Source organism: Mirounga angustirostris, unplaced genomic scaffold, assembly GCF_029215605.1.
Source record: "Mirounga angustirostris isolate CCGP_5_RB_7025 unplaced genomic scaffold, mMirAng1.0.hap1 SCAF_17, whole genome shotgun sequence".
In the NCBI taxonomy this organism is placed as follows: domain Eukaryota; kingdom Metazoa; phylum Chordata; class Mammalia; order Carnivora; family Phocidae; genus Mirounga; species Mirounga angustirostris.
The window spans coordinates 49,973,126-49,991,179 of NW_026991725.1; the positions used below are offsets into that span (position 1 = coordinate 49,973,126).

Consider the following 18,054-nt stretch of genomic DNA (forward strand, 5'->3'; position numbering starts at 1 on the left):
CTGGCATAGCTCCTGGAGCCATGGACAGCAGTCTGCATAGACAGAAAGCTCAGATGGGAACTGGCCACTCCCGTGGGTGCTGGACAGCACAGACTCGGGGATCTGGGGCGGGGCAGAAGGTAGGACCTGGATGAGTGGCCACCAGTTTAGCCGGGTCAAAGAGGGACCAGGCCCAAGGCTCCTCAGGGTCTCCTTTTTTTTTTTTTTAAAGATTTTATTTATTTATTTGAGAGAGAGAGAATGAGAGACAGAGAGCACAAGAGGGAAGAGGGTCAGAGGGAGAAGCAGACTCCCTGCCGAGCAGGGAGCCTGATGCGGGACTCGATCCCGGGACTCCAGGATCATGACCTGAGCCGAAAGCAGTCGCTTAACCAACTGAGCCACCCAGGCGCCCAAGGGTCTCCTTTCTAGTCTTGAAGAGGCAGGGAGGGTCTTTTGAGAAACAGGGGGACAAGACCCCAGCCCCTCTCCTTGCAGAAACTTTGGAGCTCAGCCACTTTGCTTCCTGCAAAAGTGACATTGGACCTTGACGTAGATCCTTTGGTTCTAAGCACTCCCATGGGAGGTGGTCTTGAACTTTTGAGGGGGTTATGAAGTTGTCCTGTGATGAGGACATAACAGCCAAAGTGTCAGCCGGTTCCAGATCCTCCTGCTGGTCAGCAGAAGAGCCTAGCCTATGGGACAAAGGCTGGAGGTACCAAGGCCACCCTGCTCTGATGCTGTTACCTTGTGCTGACTGTCGGAGACCCTCCAATTCCTGCCTCTGACCCTACCATGTGACTGCCCCTCGCATGATGCCTGGCTCTCAGGAGGTGCTCAGCATGCTGGGTCTGTTCCTGGCTGGTGGCTCCTTTTGTCTCTCCTCCTGGCTCCTGGCCACCTTCCTGGTTCTGGGGCATTCTGGGCCCCTGCTTGGTTTGTCTCCCCGCCAGTCCCCCGACCCCAACTGCACTCCTGCTTTTCTCCTTGCCTTGCAGCCCTGAGCCCACCACAGCGACCCTGGGGCCTCTGGAGAGCTGAATGGGGTGGGGGTAATGGGTGTGACCTCAGGAACCGGACCATCTGGATTTCAATCCTGGCTTGATGTTGTCCTAACTTGGTGTCCCCGAGCTTCCCTTATGCCATCTGTAAGGCAGGGGTGATGGTAACAGTACACCTGAGAACAGGGTTTGGGGAAGGATTAAGTGAGTTACTGACTGAGTGCTTCGGCCAGTTCCCGGCATGCAGTGAGCACCTGAGAAATGCCCATCATTTTCAGCCCAGGCCCTTCCTCTGCTCTTCAGAGGCCACTCCAGAGTGTCCTTGCCAACTGCTCTTTTGCTCTCCTCCCGCCCCCTCTCAGGGCCCTCCCCCCACCCCAGCTCCCACGGCCTCCACTGGTAGGGCCCAGAAACTCCACCAGGTACGTGCTCAGGCCATCCCCTTGTGCACATTTCATATTAGACACGTTTGGGGGGCTGGGATGTTGTTTTCTAGGGACCCCCGATCTCCAAGGGCTAGAGATAGCGACAAAGTGATGGGTGTAGGGGACGGGGGGATGGGGTGTCATGAGTCTGACAAAGCTGTTGGACCCGAAGGAGGAATAAAACGCTGTGTGTTTGTCCAGACTCAGAGCCGTCCTTTCTTTTCCCTCTAAGGACGGAGCAAGTCAGAGCAGGTGGGAAGTGAAGGACACAGTGAGTCTGGGGCGGGGAGGGGGGGGCGCCCAGTAGAAGAGGATCAGGCTTTAAGATTTGGAGAAGCAGAAGAGGCTGAACCAGGAGCAAAGGAAGAAAGAGGCAGAGGGAGGCCACGGGGGTCCTGGGAGCTGCACTGCCCCCTCTTCTCGTGCTTGCTCTCATGGGGACATCGACGGGTTGACCTCCAGGTAGCCACCTGCCTCACCCCAGCCCACTGATTCATTCTGGAAGGTTCTTTTCTCATATCTCTTTTTGGTCTCAATACTGGGCTTGTGGGGAAAGGAAGAGTCAGGAGCTTCTGCTCTGCCCGCTGTGTCAGCCTCTCAGTGTGGGGCTATCAGGTCCTTCGAGGCACCTGAGGACCCACGCAGGAAACCCCCACCGTCCCCTTTCTCCCCCTGCCGCCATGCTGCGGGGAAGGGCATGTGGTAAGGGGGTGCATTTTAGAGGGATGAATTAGTAGATACGGTCTTGGAACTCCCTGGTGGATGGAACAGAATGAAAACACAGCAGACACTGTGGAATAGAATACAATTCAACATTACATCCGTTCCTTTGGGACTCAGATGAAATCAGAGTCTCCCAAACAGAACAGCTACGGGCGGGGTGGGGGGGCAGTTTACAGTCCAGTTCACCAAACACGTGGATGCTGGTCCTGTCATCCGATCCATGGGCGCCAAAGGAGTTGTGGTGGTGATGCTTCTTTTCCCCAGAAATGTGGCATCTGATCTGGGCTGCATTTACAGAGCAGGTGCATTCATACCCCAGGCTCCCGTGCGGCGATGGTCTTTGGCAAAAGCCCCTCCGCGTGATGCTGACCTGTTCCTTGGTCCACACTCATATGGGGGATCCCGGTGGGGATGGATGAGGCTTGGAGAGCTTTCCGAAATCATTATTCCTCCTGAGACACTAGCTGAGGGGGGCGGGGCATGTGGGCAAGTATTGCTGGAAATTGCAAGGTGAGTCCAGACCTTGGGTACCTTCTAGAGTCACGGCTGTCCCCAGACTTCCTTCCAGTGAGACATCACAACTGTGCCCAGACCACAAGCTTGTGAGTGGATGACATGAGACCCAGGAGGCATGGGGAAGTTCCCAGGCAGCTCGCTGGGAGTCTACCCCATTTGCTCCCATCTCAGAAAGCATCAGGAATATAAGAGTGATATTATAGGGCCAATATTGAATCTGCGTTCATGTCAGAGAAAGGGAAATGATCTATAAGCCCAGCCACTCGACGCATTAGAACCATAATTAGTGATAAAGACCTTGCAACCCACCCCCCACCCCAGCCAACCAGATTGGTCTTGACCACCTTTGTGCAGGGGACAGGTTAGCTAGAAGACCCGGCCACGCTGTCTGGATGAGAGACATGGTCATTTTGGGTGAAGCCCAAAGGCCACAGGCTCCCCCAAACTCTGGCTTCTTAGAGGGGGTGGGGCATGGGGTGTCCCCCGTCATAGGTACCTGCCTCCACGGAATTTCCCATGATGCAGAGGGAACTAGGTGAGGTTCTAACTCAGCATAGGGAACCACCAGGAAGGATAGAGATACCTGGCGGCTTATTAGAGAGAGAGAGAGAGATTGCCATGGTGATAGGGGAGGCGGGCCCAGAAGCCCCAGGGAAACCAACGGTGATTCTAGTGCAGGATGCCCTCCCTTCACACCTTATTATCAAACGCACTCCACTGGCCCTCTGGCCTGGCCTAGGGCAGCCTCCGGGTCTGTCACCCAAGAGCCTCTGGTTGCTACCAGAAGCCCCAGGTTCTGGGAACACTTGCCCCATGGGTGCTCTCTGCTTGGTGGGTCCCCTGAAACCTCCCTTCCAGTCCGTGACCTCAGTGTGGCCCCCGGAGAGGTGGCACTCTGGCAGGTGGGAAGCAAGAAAGAGAGGGGAAGGTGCTGTGCAGTTTCCTAATTGTGTTACGCCCCCCACTCCTGCCACCCAACTTCTATTTCCTGCTACCCAAAATGCCTTCCACCCCTACCCCCTTTGCTAGCTCTTATCTTTCCTTTTGTTCTCTGTTCGGAGGACACGGTCTCTGGCAACCTCTCTGTCCCCTCCGCAGTCTGGGGTGAGATGCCCCCTCCGTGTTCCTACACCTGCCGCATTTCCCCCATAAAGTGCTCAGCACAGGTGGTCCAGTGGCCCCACGGCCTGGCTGTATCTCTCGCTTTGGAAAGAAGATGAGAGCACAGACCTTGTCTGGCCTGTTCCCATCCCAGGGCCTGGCCCAGAGTTGGGCACCCAATAAATGTTTGCTTGTTTGGCAGGTAGGGAGAGGGAAAGCAGATAGGATTTTCTAAAACAAATCCTATCACTGGAAACCCACAGACCATTCAAACATGGCATGCGATCTTGGTTTTGGTTCTCCATGGAGGTGAAGGAGAGAACAATCTTACAGAATCCCTCTGCAGGTCTCCGTCTTGCTGTTCTAGAATTGGGGGTAGAGGCGCAGGTAGGGGGAAGGAGGAAGTTAGGGCAACATGCACTTGTCCATGCTAATTGTCAAGTTCAGAGGGGAGAACAGTCAACGAGAAGGTGTTAGAAGGTCAAACTGTGGCACCCCCAGTCCACCCCCATGGTCTCTGGTGTAAATACTGTGTAGCTGGGAGTTATACTTCCTCAGCTGGCTGACTCCCAGAGCCTTCTCCAGAGGGGAATGGGCCTTCTTGGAAAGTGTTTCTCCCTGGACACCCTCCACTGTTCACTCTTTGGAATGTTTCACTCTTGTGACTTGTCACTTGAGATGCAAATCAGTATCTGGCCCAGAGAGTGAGCCAGGTTGGCAAACCCAGGGAGCCAGAAGTCAGTCTTCCCTCTCTTCTGTGAAGGGCCTCCATGGGTCAGTTTGGGTTCTAGAAGGATGAAAACGGGGAGTCCAGCTCGGGCACTCTGATGTGTGTAAACATGAGGTTCTCCTTGGGGCTCAGCCTCGCCCAAGGAATTTCCTAGCATGCATAGCGCTTAGCAGAGAGAGTTCGATGAGTGGCACCTGGATGCAGGAGTGGGGAATGAGCCATGGAAGGGGATGGCTATGGCCAGCATTAAGGGATGCATAACAATATCAGAAAGACGAAATGAGATCCAGCCAGCAGTGTTCCCCAGCTTCATGTGGAGCCCTGAGCTCTCTCCCACAGGGCCAGGAAGAGGCTTTGCCTGGCGGTCTTATGGCTAAACCCCCTCCACCACCACCACCACCACCACCACCAAGAAGATGGGGATGTTGGGTGTTGTCAGATCTCCTCCTGGTCGAGGCAGCAGGGTGACAGGGAGAGCAGAAGGCGAGGCCACCATCAGCGATTCAGGAAGAAGGACTTGAGAGTCTGGAAGAAAACTGACTTCTGTTTCTGCTTCTGTTTCTTTTTGATGATGGGCACCCACACCAGCCCGCACACCAGCATCATGAGTCCCAGGGACAGGAAGGCAGGCCCTGTCATCTTAAGGACCTTAAGGCTGTTGTCACCCAGCTTCAGGGTGTAGGCCAAGCAGGTGATGACCACGCCGAAGAGGAGGATGGCGCCTCCCACCGACATGATAATGATGGGTTTGCGGTAGATTTCCCATTTACTCCGGGGGGTGGCGGTCCAGACGGACTCACTTCTGGAGCTGATGCACAGGGAGCTGGCCGTCTGGCTGGGCAGCAGGTCTTTGAATTCTGGAGACTTCTCATCGACCTCCAGGGCCTTGGGGAGAGCCTCCATCGTCATGGGTCCTCGGGACTGGGCACCTGGTATCCGCAACAGTAAGAAGCAAGGGAGAAGCCAGAGGAATCCTTGCACACCCTTCCTGTTCTCAGCATCCGTCTCTGGCCTGGCTCTCAGCAGAAGGCGATACTGGGTTTTGTGCTGAAGCCAAACAGAAAGTCAGAGGAGATCCACATAAATAAGAAACCACTCACTGGCATGTTTTGTTTTGCTTTTTTCTTGTGGGAGATAAATATGATAGCATTCGAATCAACTGCTTTTAGTATTTAAAACAGGGAACAGTGGTACCCCTTAAAAATAAAAAAGCAAAAGCCATGGTTAATCGAATGACATCTTATTTTCAGACTCAACTACTTTCTAGCTGTGTGACCTTGAGTAAGTTACTTAACGTCTCTGTGCCTCAGCTTTCTCATCTATAAAATGGGGATAACAATACTATTCATCTCATAGGGTTCTCCAAAGGATTAAATGAGTTAAGACGTGTAATGCACTGGAACACTGCGTCGCATGTTGCAAGCACTTCATAAATGCAATCGTTGGCCGAGCACAGGGTGAGGAACTGCCCGAGGTTGGATTTGAACCTGTTCTGTTCTTGCTCTCGCTCTTATGGTCTGGAGAACATCTTTCAGTGCAGCCCAGGATTTTATGTGCTTTTCCAGCACAGGACAGTCATGCCCCAGGTTCAGAGTGTGACCTTTTAATATCTAAATGCCCCCTTTCCCCGCCCTCCTCGGGAATGACGTCAAGTCATTCTCAGGCCTGTAAAGGTATGGAGTCTAGCCAGCCACCTGCTCTGATTTCTCATCCAGAGCCCGCCCGTGTACCTCTCAGTCACCAGAGCCCTCTTCTCCCCTGGCACTTTCTGTGTGTGGGAGAAAGGCAAGGCTTGAGAGAGCCCCGTATGCTTCCTGGGGGTCCTCACCGACTCCCCGCCCTGATGCATCATCCTTGACTTGTCTCCAGAGGGTCTGGCGTGGCGTACCCTAGAGATGCTGCATCCCATTCAGTGAGCGAGCGAGTGAATGAACAACGGACCATCCTTTCTGCTTCCTCCCTCCCGATGGTCCTGAGCATAAGTCCAGCTTTCTTTACAACACTGCTTGGATCAGTTCTTCCTGGCAGAGCCCAGTGCCTCCCTGCATTAAGCTCAGGCAGAGCTGAGCTCTGGGACCCTGTTGGCCACTCTCTTCTCCTGTGTCCCCAGGTCACAGACTCTCCCACTGTTCTCTGCAGGGCCCCTGCCTGCCTTTCCCGGGGTGACTCTCCGGTCTCTGCTCTGTCTCCCTCCTCCGATGAACTGCCTTTGGTCCTTGGCCCCTGCTCCTTCCCTCCTCCATCCCTGCAGCAGCTCAGGCCTGAACCACCTCCCCCACCCATAATGCTCCCCCTTTCTAGAACAAGCAGTTACAGACCCGTCCCCTTTGACATGGAGGAAATCGGAATGATAACATTGCCATGCCTTCAGAAGGTAGATATTCACGTTCCTGGACGCTCATCTAGAGAGAGGATATTTGGGTCTCTGCTTCCAAAGACTGAAAAACGGGAAATGTGCTCTTGTAAGTACAGGGACACAGGTGTTCCCTGCTGCCACTTGGATCCTGTGGCCCATTTGCATAAGCCAAGCAGCCCTTTGTAAAGTGATCTCCCCTTCGCCCCCAACCCCAATGAGCTAGGGGTAAGGAAGGGATCACAGAGCAGGGCTATGAGGTCCTGGGCCAGGGGTGGACTTATGTTGGTTTTTGCCACCTGGTTTCTTCTGTGGATGTTTTGACATCTCCAGTAGGATTTTTCTCTCTGGGTAGCACTTTCTACCACTTGGCAGTGGAGACCCAGGGCAGAAGGGCTTGCTGCCTTCGGATGCTGGAGAGGTTGGGGGAGAGACGTAGGAATGCAGAGATTCTCCGTTGCACCGGAGTCGAGCTGGGTTGGATGGAGAAGGACCCGCTCCTGTGAGAGCTGCCACCTGGGTGGAACGTGGCCACAGCCTCCTGCACGGGAAATACGCTGCTGGAGGCGGGGACCACGGCCAGGGGTCCCGGAGAGGGAGGTGGGACTCCCGGGGGCCTTGCTGGAAGCACGGAACGCATGCTCTTTGGCCCTGCAGGGAGGCCATTTGTTTATTCCCATTTTGTAAGGGCAGAGACAGGCCCGGTGAGATTTAGGAGCACGGCCAAAGCCTTCCCTAACCTCCTATGCAGCTGTGCTGGGATTCACACCAAGGTCTCTGGACTTAAAAGCTCCTCGCACTAGATCGTCCTGGTCTGAATGAGTCCTGCGGTCCCTTCAACTATGAGAATGTCTGAGTTTTTCACTCTGGGGCTTCATCTGCCCATCAGGTAACCTCTCACTGTATAGAGAATGATGTAGATAGATAAGTGGTTCTATAGTGATTCACTACACAATAGAGAAATAAGAGCACGGCGGTAAATTTTTCATAGTTTTACCTTTACTCAATTTAAAGGATAATTTCATTCTGAGATTCTGTCCTTCTTTCCTTTTTTTTTTTTTTTTTGGTTTTGGAATATTCCTCATTTTATGAAATGACCATGATGGAAAGAGGATCATTGGTTTTGTTAGTATCTGTCCTTGGCAAGATAGAAGTTGGTCATCTCATGTAGATGTCTGTCTATCTATCTATCTATCTATCTATCTATCTATCTATCTATCTATCTATCTTTCCATCTATCATCTATCTACCAAAACTGTAATGGCCCACGAAATCTCAAAGAATGGGAATCTTTAATTTAGTTGACTTACTTAGGAGGAGGTGTGAGTCTTGGTACAGTGATGGGACAGGCAGGGCTTCTGAGCAAAACCACTCCTTTGTGATTCCAGCAAGTCAGGGAGCTTATTCCCGGTGTCTGTGTGTGATGAAGGGAAGATCCAGATCCCTGACATCAGAAGGACGACCACCTGAAGCAGTTTACTAAGCTGTGGGACCCTGGGCTGCTTACTTAGCCCCCCGAGACTTACTAGCCCCATATCTAAAATAGGAGACTAGAACATCTGCCCCTTGGGCTGTGGGTGGGACATATGAGAGGTGTTCCAGACAGGGCCATGATAATTATTATTATTATTATTTTAGTCCCCGTTTTCATCTGTAACATGAATAAGTTGGGGTAAGGGGCTTCTAAAGCCATCTTGGATCAGTCCACTGGTGATGACTCAGACTTGAATTCCGAGACTCCGGGCTTCCTGAAAACCCCCAACTCAGGGGTGATACGCATTTCATAACACTTTATTAGAGTCCTAAAACATTCTCTACTTTTTTCCGATATCAGGGTTTCTCAAGAGCGGTACTATTGACATTTGGGGCTGGAAAATTCTGTTATAGGGAGGTTACCCTGTACATTGTAGGATGTTTCCTTAATGGCCCTGACCTTTACCCACCAGAGGCCAGTGTACCACCACCACCTCTGGTCATGATAATCAAAAATGTCTCCGGCAATTGCCAGATGTCCCCTGTGTGTGGTGGGGGAGGGGGAAATCGATCTGGTGTCCACCACAACCCCACGCCGGCTTTTCCCTCCCTCCTAGCTTGCAAACTGCCTGAGGTCCAAGGCTGAGCTGACTCATCCTCCACAGCCCCCCCCCCCCCCCCGCCTCCCCGGCCCTTAGCAGGTGCTCCCAGGGCCTGGCCCCAGGGCTGCAGTTCGGTGAGGGACCAGGGGACACGTGGAGAGCCGGCCCAGTGAGAGCAACCATATTTTCAGGTTTGGGTTAAGTTCTCGGGGGATCGGTTTGTATGTCTCAGAGGATCCCTCATTCCCTGCAGTGGGTTGACTGGTCCACCCAGAATCTCAGAATGTGACCTTATTTGGATTAGAGGTCTTTGCAAGTATTATAATGAAGGCAGGGGTCTCCAGACGAGGTCATCCTCAAAGAGACCGGTCCAATGACTATGTCCTTATAAGAGAAAGGAGAGGAAAATTTGACATACAGAGGGGAAACCCTGGCAAAAACGCAGGCAGAGCCTCCAGAAGGAACCAGCTCTAAGAACTCCTTGATTTTGGGCTCTGACCTCCCAAACCCTGGGAAAATAAACTTCCTTTGTTTTCCGCGACTGAGTTTGTGGTAATTTGTTACAGCATCCCTAAAAAATGAATACACCCGCCTTTCTTTAATGTCCTTGACACCTTAGTGGTGGACAAGTACTGAGGCCCGGAGGCTGGGCCTGTGGAAGAGACTGGAAGGGAGGAAGGAAGGAACGAACGAAGTCCGGAAGTCGGGCCTCCTGGACTCCCCACAGATTTGAATATGGGCTCAGCCCTCAGGGCAGCCATTTGAGAAGAGAGGATGGGTCCCTCCCCGCCAGAGGTCACGTTTGGAGTGTCAGGAGACAGACTTAGTGGATGGAGACTGTAGCACATGGCTGGGATTGGGCAGGCAACAGGCTCGCACCAAGATGGCGCACCGGTCTGGGACCACACAGCCACGAGAAGGAAAGAGGGACAACCCCAAGCCTGCACGTGCACTGGTCTCCAAACATGACACCCACCAAGAGCAGCCAGGCACACTTACTTCCATTTACATAAAACCCCCATTTACATAAAATGAGATTCCGTTTACATCAAATTTAAAAATCTGTGCTATTCGCAGTGAGGATAGTGGTTACCTTTGGTGGGGGTGGTGGATGGGGAACACGCTGGAAACTTCTGGGGTGCTCTAGCGTTTCTGCTTCTTGATCTGGCTACAGCTGGTTACATGGGTGTGTCCTATTCATCCCAGATACTCGCGATACGACTACCTTTTTGTGTGGAGGTTAAACAGCAATAAAATGTTGAAACAAAGATAATTAAAAGGTCTAAATGCAATATGTTCCCTTTTTTTGGATTCTGACTGGAACAGAACAATTGTACAAAGACATTTGGGGATAGTTTTAAGGAAGGCTAAATTTGGATTGGGCATTAGATGCCACCAAGAATTTAAAATTTGTATTTGGGGGCGCCTGGGTGGCTCAGTTGGTTAAGCGGCTGCCTTCGGCTCAGGTCATGATCCTGGGGTCCTGGGATCGAGCCCCACATCGGGCTCCCTGCTCGGCGGGGAGTCTGCTTCTCCCTCTGCCTGCCATACCCCCTGCTTGTGCTCTCTCCCCCATCCTCTGACAAATAAATAAATAAAATATTAAAATTTATATTTGGTATGAAAATGACACTGGGGACACAAAAGAAAATGTCTTTAAGATACGACTTACGGGGAGGAAATGCTGTGTTGCTATGGTTCACAGGTAAACCTCAGACTCCAAACTCAGGATGACAAAATGCTCAATAGTATCAAATCTGGGTGGTGGATATATGGACGTTCATTATGATTACTATCTCTACTTTTATGCACGTCTGCAAATCCTTATAATGATGGGAAACTGAATATACAGACAGACAATGGCCAGACCACGTCTAAAGCCAGAACTCTGAGGGGCGCCTGGCGGGCTCAGCCGTGGAGCCTGCCGACTCTTGATCAACTCCGGGTTGTAGGTTCAAGCCCCATGTGGGGTGTGGAGATGACTTAAAAAAAAAAAAACAGAACTCTGACCCCCAGTCTGCAGGAACCGGCCCAGGAAGGCAGCCGCTACGTGTAAGTCTGACTGTCTCCAGCAGCCAGCCCAGCGATGCAAACAGTAACCAAGGACAATTGCCTTTGGACGAAGCAATTCAGTGGGGGAGAGAAAGTCCTTTCGACAGATGTCGATGGAAGGACTGATGTTCTACTGGGAAAAAAATGAAACCTGACCCCGCCTCACAGCGTCCACAAAAGAATGAATTTGAGACGGATCACAGGCATTGCCTGAACATAAGAGCTAAAACTAGAAAGATTTTAGGAGGAAACGGAGAGGAATACCGTTGTGACCCAGAGGCAGGCGAACTTTCTCAGACAGGGCAGAGCAGGCAATAAGCAAGTGTGAAAAGAAAAGCAATTAATAAGATTTCATCTTCATTGAAAACTCCTGCTCATTAAAAGCTGCTAAGAAGAAATGAATAGGCAAACTATGGGCTGGGAGAAAAGTCTCTGCAAAATATGTATTTGTCAAAGGATTTGTATCTGGGACATATGAAGACCCGCTACATCTGATGGGTGAAAACCATCAGCTAGCCTAATTTTTATAAAATGGGCAAGAGATTTAGAGAGACCATTACAAAGGAAGATAAATGCATGGGCAAGATACTTGACATTGATATTCAACAGGGAGATGCAAATTAAAACCACAAAGAGATGCAGCTGGACACTCACTAGAATGGTCGACGTTTAAAAATCTCATAAAACAGGGCGCCTGGGTGGCTCAGTCGGTGAAGCGTCTGCCTTTGGCTCAGGTCATGATCCCAGGATCCCATGATCCCAGGTCATGATCACCTGGGATCGAGCCCCACGTCCAGCTCCCTGCTCAGTGGGGAGACTGCTTGGGATTCTCTCTCTTCCTCTCCCTCTGCCTCTCGCCCCTCCCCACTCGTGCTCTCTCTCAAATAAATAAGTAAAATCTAAAAAACAAAATATCGCAAGACAAATGGTGAGATGCAGAACAACCCAAGCTCCCATACTCTACTGGCAGAATGTAAAATGGCCCAAACACTTTGGGAACAGGCTTGTTCCTTAATTTCTCCTGAAATTAAACACGCACCCACCCTCCACCCCAGAAGTTGCCCTCCCAGATATTTATTTGTCCAAGAGACGTGAAAGCCTGTGTCCACAAATGACTTGTTTAAGAATATTCATATAGCAGCTCTCCCCCAACAGCCCAAGCCAGAAACTAACGCACCAACAGATTGCAGACTCACACAGAACACTAAAGCCATAAAAAGGACTGGACAATGAAAAGGAATAAGGTTCTGACGCACACACAGTGTGGATGAGTCTCCCGGGCATGGCAGGTGAAAGAAGTCCCATGTATAAAGGAGTACATTTATTGTCTCTTTCCATTTATAGGGCCTTCTTGAGGCTTCTAAGAAGTAATCCAAGCTGACAGAACTCGAAACAGTATTGTACGGAAGGGCATTATGGGAAGGAACTGAGGGATTTCCCCAGAGTGGATGGAAATGTTCCATCCGGTGGTATTATTGGTGTGGGTTACATGGGCGGGGGTACATCTGTCCATACAGCACACTAAGACTTGTGCATTTCCCTGTGTGTAAATTATACCCCACAGAGAATGGACTGTAAAAACCCTAATAATTGATGGGTCAGGTGGGGAGCAGGTAGGACAGCTAACCCAAGAATGGCCGAATGTTGATAGTGGAACATGGGGATCCGGCGTAGGGGCGTGAACAGGAAACACGTTACCTGGAAAAGGAGAGGTGCGGGCTGGGGCGAAGTGACCCCAGGACAGGGTGGAGATGTTACAGGGAGATCCGTAAAGTGAGGGAGTCACCTGGCTAAGACCGTGGAGCTGATTCCGATGAGGAGGAAATTTGGAAAGGAAGCGAAGGTGCTTCTTGGAGAAACTGGGATTGGGACAGGAAATGCAGGTGAGAGATGGAGAGAAACAGGAATTTCACCTTGTCCACCTTGTCTCTGGAAACCTACCACCCCATGAAGGAAAACACAGCCTTTCCTCGAACCAGGAGGCCCTGGATGGAGCAAAGACGGGGCCTGGTGGCCTGAACGATCCTCTCCAGAAGGGAGGGACCCACAGGACTGTCCCTTAATCTTGTTGGGGCTGGTCTACTTATCCATCGTATATTTGTCATTGTGCCCTTATTTGGGGGCCCTGCCTACCTGTGTTGTTTCGGTGTTTGGCTCTTGACCTTGTATTCCTCGGGTCGCTACGCGGTGCTCAGCCAACAGTGCTCACCAGCACGGCCCCACTTTCCAAACCACTCCTGTGTGCCGGCCTCCGCGAGACACAAGGAAGCCAGGCTTCCGCTCCACAGCGGAGCTCAGGGGGTGCGCGTTTCCTCCCTCCCTGCCCGTAGCTGCTTGCTCAGGGGCGTCTTTGACAAATGAGGCAAAGCGATGTCTCAAACGAGAGGGGAGAGAAGCTGCCGAAAGATCTGGGCTTTTTCTCACGCGATCACATGTTCATCCCCCGGCGAAGAAATGGTTTGGTGCTAGGTGTGTGGATTATGCAAGGTGCTGAGCAACAGTGAGGGTCCAAGATAATAAAGACCAAACGCTTCCCCTCCAGCAGATTCCCCAGGCGTCTGAAATACACCACTTAACTGGGAATGGAGGCTGGAAGTGAAATAAGTGAATTATTGCCCCAGAGGTGACCAGATACGTGTCTGTACTTTGGGGACTGGACGCTCTCCATCCCCTCCCAGATCCCTTGAGGGGCTGGCGCTGGGGCTTTCTCAGCTTCCCATGCTCTCCAGCAGGGAGCTCCGTGCTTTGCCAAGAGGGGGGAAGGGGTGTGCTCAGCAGACACTTGTTAAATGGCCCAAAACGCAGGGGAGCTTCGGCAGGGGAGGGAGGAGAGGGTTTTTCGGGGAAGTTGAGCTAACCCTGTGAATTTGCGTGCTTCCCGTTTCTGACATCTTCCCGGCTGACGTTCTCGAAGGCTCCGGGTGCCCCGAGCTGCCTTTCCAAAGGAGAAGCAGTGTCCTCAGAGAGGGGGCCACACTCTCCATTACCACGGTAACTGCCACTTACCACGCCGCGTGCTCCGTCTGCATCACGCCATGTCACCCTCCCACGACGCCGACGGCGGACGGCGATTACCCCATTTTGCAGGTGAGGATCAGAGAGGTTACGTGGCTCGCCCCAAGTTACTCAGCGGGGAGTAGCCAGCCAGGATCGGAAGGGGAGTTTGGAAGCCTGTGTGGCTCCAGAGCCCAAGATCGAGTCGATCCTGCTCCCCCGGGGGACAGTTTCCTTGTTCTTTTCAAACCGAGGGAGGACACTTGGAATGGGGCCCAGGCAGCAAACAGAACCGCGGTGCTGGCTGCCTCAGGTGATTGTGCTTTGTCCGGCATGGAGCCCGCCTCTCCCCTCTCCTGTCTTCCTTCCTGGCACCCCGCACCCCCTTCCTGCGCATCTTCACCTCGGCTTTGCTGGCCGCGTCCTCCTCTGAACATGCCAAAACTCGGCCAGTAGTAACAGGTTCTAGATATAGCCAATAAAATGACAGGGCGCCCAGGTCCATTTCAAGGAATGCTTTTTTTCTTTTTTGGTGCAAGACTGTGCCAAATACTGCATGGGACATACACCAAAAATGTATTTGTTGTTTACGAGAGATCTGATTTCAATTTCAGCTGGGCATCCTTCTGTGCTATCCGGCAACCCCCATAAGAGACCCCTCTGTGCTCGGGCCTGGAGTTATCTGTCCCTTCCCAAGCTTCTCCTCCCTGATAGGAGCTGGGCTATTCTGGAAATTGCAAGGGACCCAAAGCAGACCCCTCGGCGAGGGGGCTCACAGTGCCTTGCTGGAGGCTGGGCCCAGAGAGCCAGGTCGTCGGGTGGGAGCATCGGGGAGGGCCGGCTTCCAAATACGAGTGGTGGAAATAACACGATGGATTATTTCTGAGAAAGACCCGCGTGCCGGTCTGTGACATACCCGAGACCTGGAAGGTCTTGCTCTCTCTCTCTGCCCTGGAGTACCCCCCACCGTCCCACCTGGCCGCCTATTCCAGACACTGCCCTCCCTTGAACAAGACATTCAGTTGGCGACCCCATTTTTCTGATAAGGTGAGTGGGACCCGGTGCCTGAGCTGATAAAGTGGAGGCCACAGCGTTTCCGAATACGCTGCCACTGTCACCACGGCTGGGCCACCCGTCTGTCACCTGCTCACGGCACTTCTAGGAAGGCGAGTTCCCCAAAGGCCACGCTCCACCCAGACAGTGCCACTCACTTCCCGTCACCCAGCCAGCACCCAGACCCTGCCCAGGAGCAAGGCGGAAAAGCAGCTCAGGTGATATCTGCTTTTCCGCCGACGATTGGTTCACCCTCCGTGTTTCAGTCCGCGCTCCGTGCCTGCCTGGTTTCCGCTTGCTGACATGAAGCCTGCTATCCCTGTTTCCCTGGCACCTGCCCTCGGCGCCTGCCACACCCGCGTGCAGTAGGGAGGCGTGAGCAGCAGACGCTGAGGTCTGATCTGGGATTCCCGGGGGGACATTCTGGGTGTGAGGTTCTCCCCCCACCCCCGCCCATGCACTCTGGGAACGGGAGGGCTGCCTGGTGCTTCGAGGTCTGCCTTTTTGGCTCCTGTCTCTGCCTGGGGTTGAGACTGAGGTCCCTGCCCGGCCCTCCCGCCCCTCCCAGCGGCCAAGGGTGAAGTCTAGATGCTACACCCAGGGCTGAAGCAGCCGTCTGCACACAGCTTCCCCTCTCCCAGGGGCTTAGTAGGGCAGCCCCCCTCCCCCCCCGTCCCCCGCCACCGGGCTGTCACCATTCTCCCTGGGCAGCCCCCGTCCACCTGGCTGGTGGCTGGTTCACCCCATCCCGAGGCTCAGTCCGTCATATTTGCATTCCAGTTCCCGCTCAGAGACTCAACACACTCTCAAGCAAAGTTAAAATCAGCTCGTTTCTCCAGGGAAATGGGAGGGCAGAGGGGACCGATCCCCTCCTTACTTACTGTCCTCCGTGTCCCAGGGGAAAGGACGACGAACCAAGGGAATCACACACGGCTTGCACAGGGGGAGGACGCCGGCAATGAGTTTCTGTGCAAGTTCTTCATCCCAGCCAGAGAAAGCCTCGCTGGCCCCATCTAGGAGCTGATGTGCCTCTGATCCCAGCCACTGAGCGGGCTCCAGTGGGGATGAGCTCACCAGGCTATGGGCTAAAGGCTTAACCCTTTGCAGGCTGCTGGTGTAGGTTCTCGGGCTATGGCTTTGTCTCAGCTCGGCTCAGCCACTACTGGATGAACCTTGTGAAAAATTAATGACGCTTCTCTGCAGTCTGTCGTCAAGTTTTAGCGGAGACGTGCATTAGGTTGGTGTCTGGGCAGGGCTGTTTCTCCTGGCCCAGGCTCAGGCATCAGGTGCGCTGGGCTTTCTGCGGTGGTGGAGTGAGTGATGGTGGTGATACCAAAGGCCGGATTTCCCAGAGGCTCTGCTGGCGCCGTCCAGCGCAGGCCGTGACAGTGAGATCTGGGAGCTGTGTTCGTTCTGGATGCTGGAGAGGGCAGGTGGATGCTTACTTAACATCCCCAGTTCCAAGATGGGGGGGTGCCTCTGGGAACTTCCCAGCACCTGTGGGTGGGTACTACGTGTGACAAAGGGGCAGGAGCATGTGGGGTCCTGCCCCGCCCCAGGCCCAGGTGTCTCTGAACTGGGGGCAGATGTCCACCCTTGCCTCTCCCGGCTTCCCCGATTATGCCCCCATGGCTTTGCCCGTGCCTGTGATGAGAATGGAATGATGGCACCACGGGAACGGAGCGGAAGGGTCTCTACCTCTCTCACAAGTTGCTTGTGAGGCGTTGGGTTGTCCGTCCCCCGGGTGCCCCAACGGGTACCCAGAGGCCAACAAAACTGCCTGAGACCCTGAAAGCCAGGCTGGCCACAGGGTGGGGGAGAGCGCTTGCTGCTGGTCCCAGTCCACGGTGGTGGGGGTGGGGGGCTTCCTCCGTGGTCTGTCGGGGAGACTCTCCCAGGGACGTGGAAGACCAAGGCAGGCCAGGGAATCTTCCATCTCTGCTAGCTTGATTTCTGTACCCGCCAAACGAATGGGAAATTTCCAGCCTGGGAAGAGTCTGGAGACTCCGACTGGGAGAAATGGCAAGGGGGGCAGTGGGCTGGGAAGGGCGCGCACCCTCTGCTCAGGGGCAGGGGGGGAGGGAGGGGAATGCGTGTCTGCGGGAACTCGAGCGGGAGGCTTTCGAGGATGTTCTGCTCTGCCGTCACTGCCTGTCTCTGTGCTCTCCAATCTGTGAGGAAACCCTCAGGGTGAGTTATCCTGCCATGCTCATAATCCAATCAGTCCCGTCTTCCCCTCAGTCCAGGCTCCCACGCTTCCTCTCCGGGCCCCAGGGTGTGGCGGGTGGCGTCGGCTCCGCCGTGGGCGAGACCAGCCCTCGCTGAGAACTTGGTCCACGTACTTGGCGTGTGTCGTAATTCACTGATGGCCCCACGGAGCCCTCTGACGTAGCTCTGTGAGGTGCGCTGCTTTCCTGGTACTTGGCTTTGCACAAATTACTTCTGAGCCTTGACTTCTCCACTTAGTGAGTGGATGTGATCATCACGACCTCAGAGAGCTTGTGTGAGGCCTGAATAAGCAAATGCACATAGCAAGGGGGTCACGAATGCAGCCACGTGATGTACAGGGCGTGTGCGTGTGTATGATTTACGTGTATATGTGTACACGTGTGTGTGTAGGTATGCATAGAAGCAATGTACATATATTAGCATATACGCAGATGAGGAGGCATTTGGGTCCAGGAGAAGGTGTCCTGGGTTGAAGCTGCGTTGTCTGCAGCTGGGACAGAAGAGGAGGTGTAAGAAGCCAGCGTGGTCCCTGGGCAGCTGACTCTAGGCAACCCCGGGAGGAAGGGCTACTGAGGGAGTTGTGCTGCAGAAGGGGCAGAAAGCAGGCCCGGCGTTGCCTGGGGGATGCCTCTTAGCCCTCTGATCCTCCATCCTGGAGCTCCCAGCCGCTGCAGCTCAGCTCTGCACCCCCTAACCCGGCTAGCCCCAGGTTCCAGGGTATGAGTGATGGGGTGACCGACCATCCAGGTCTGCCCGAAACTGAGGGATCTCTGGGACACAGCGCGGGACTCCCAGGGCTCAGCCAGGCCAGTGCCAAGCCAAG

At 53.5% G+C, this 18,054-nt stretch overlaps 2 protein-coding genes across 5 annotated transcripts in view; one reads left to right on the top strand and one right to left on the bottom strand.

Annotated features, from left to right (window-relative positions):
• Positions 1-18,054, top strand: part of ADPRM (ADP-ribose/CDP-alcohol diphosphatase, manganese dependent) — a 280,967-nt gene that overhangs the window by 117,468 nt on the left and 145,445 nt on the right. The gene's annotated exons all lie outside the window — the stretch shown is intronic.
• Positions 4,971-5,384, bottom strand: PIRT (phosphoinositide interacting regulator of transient receptor potential channels). The gene has a single exon (XM_045889848.1). The coding sequence runs from the start codon at positions 5,382-5,384 to the stop codon at positions 4,971-4,973; it is 414 nt and encodes a 137-aa protein (XP_045745804.1).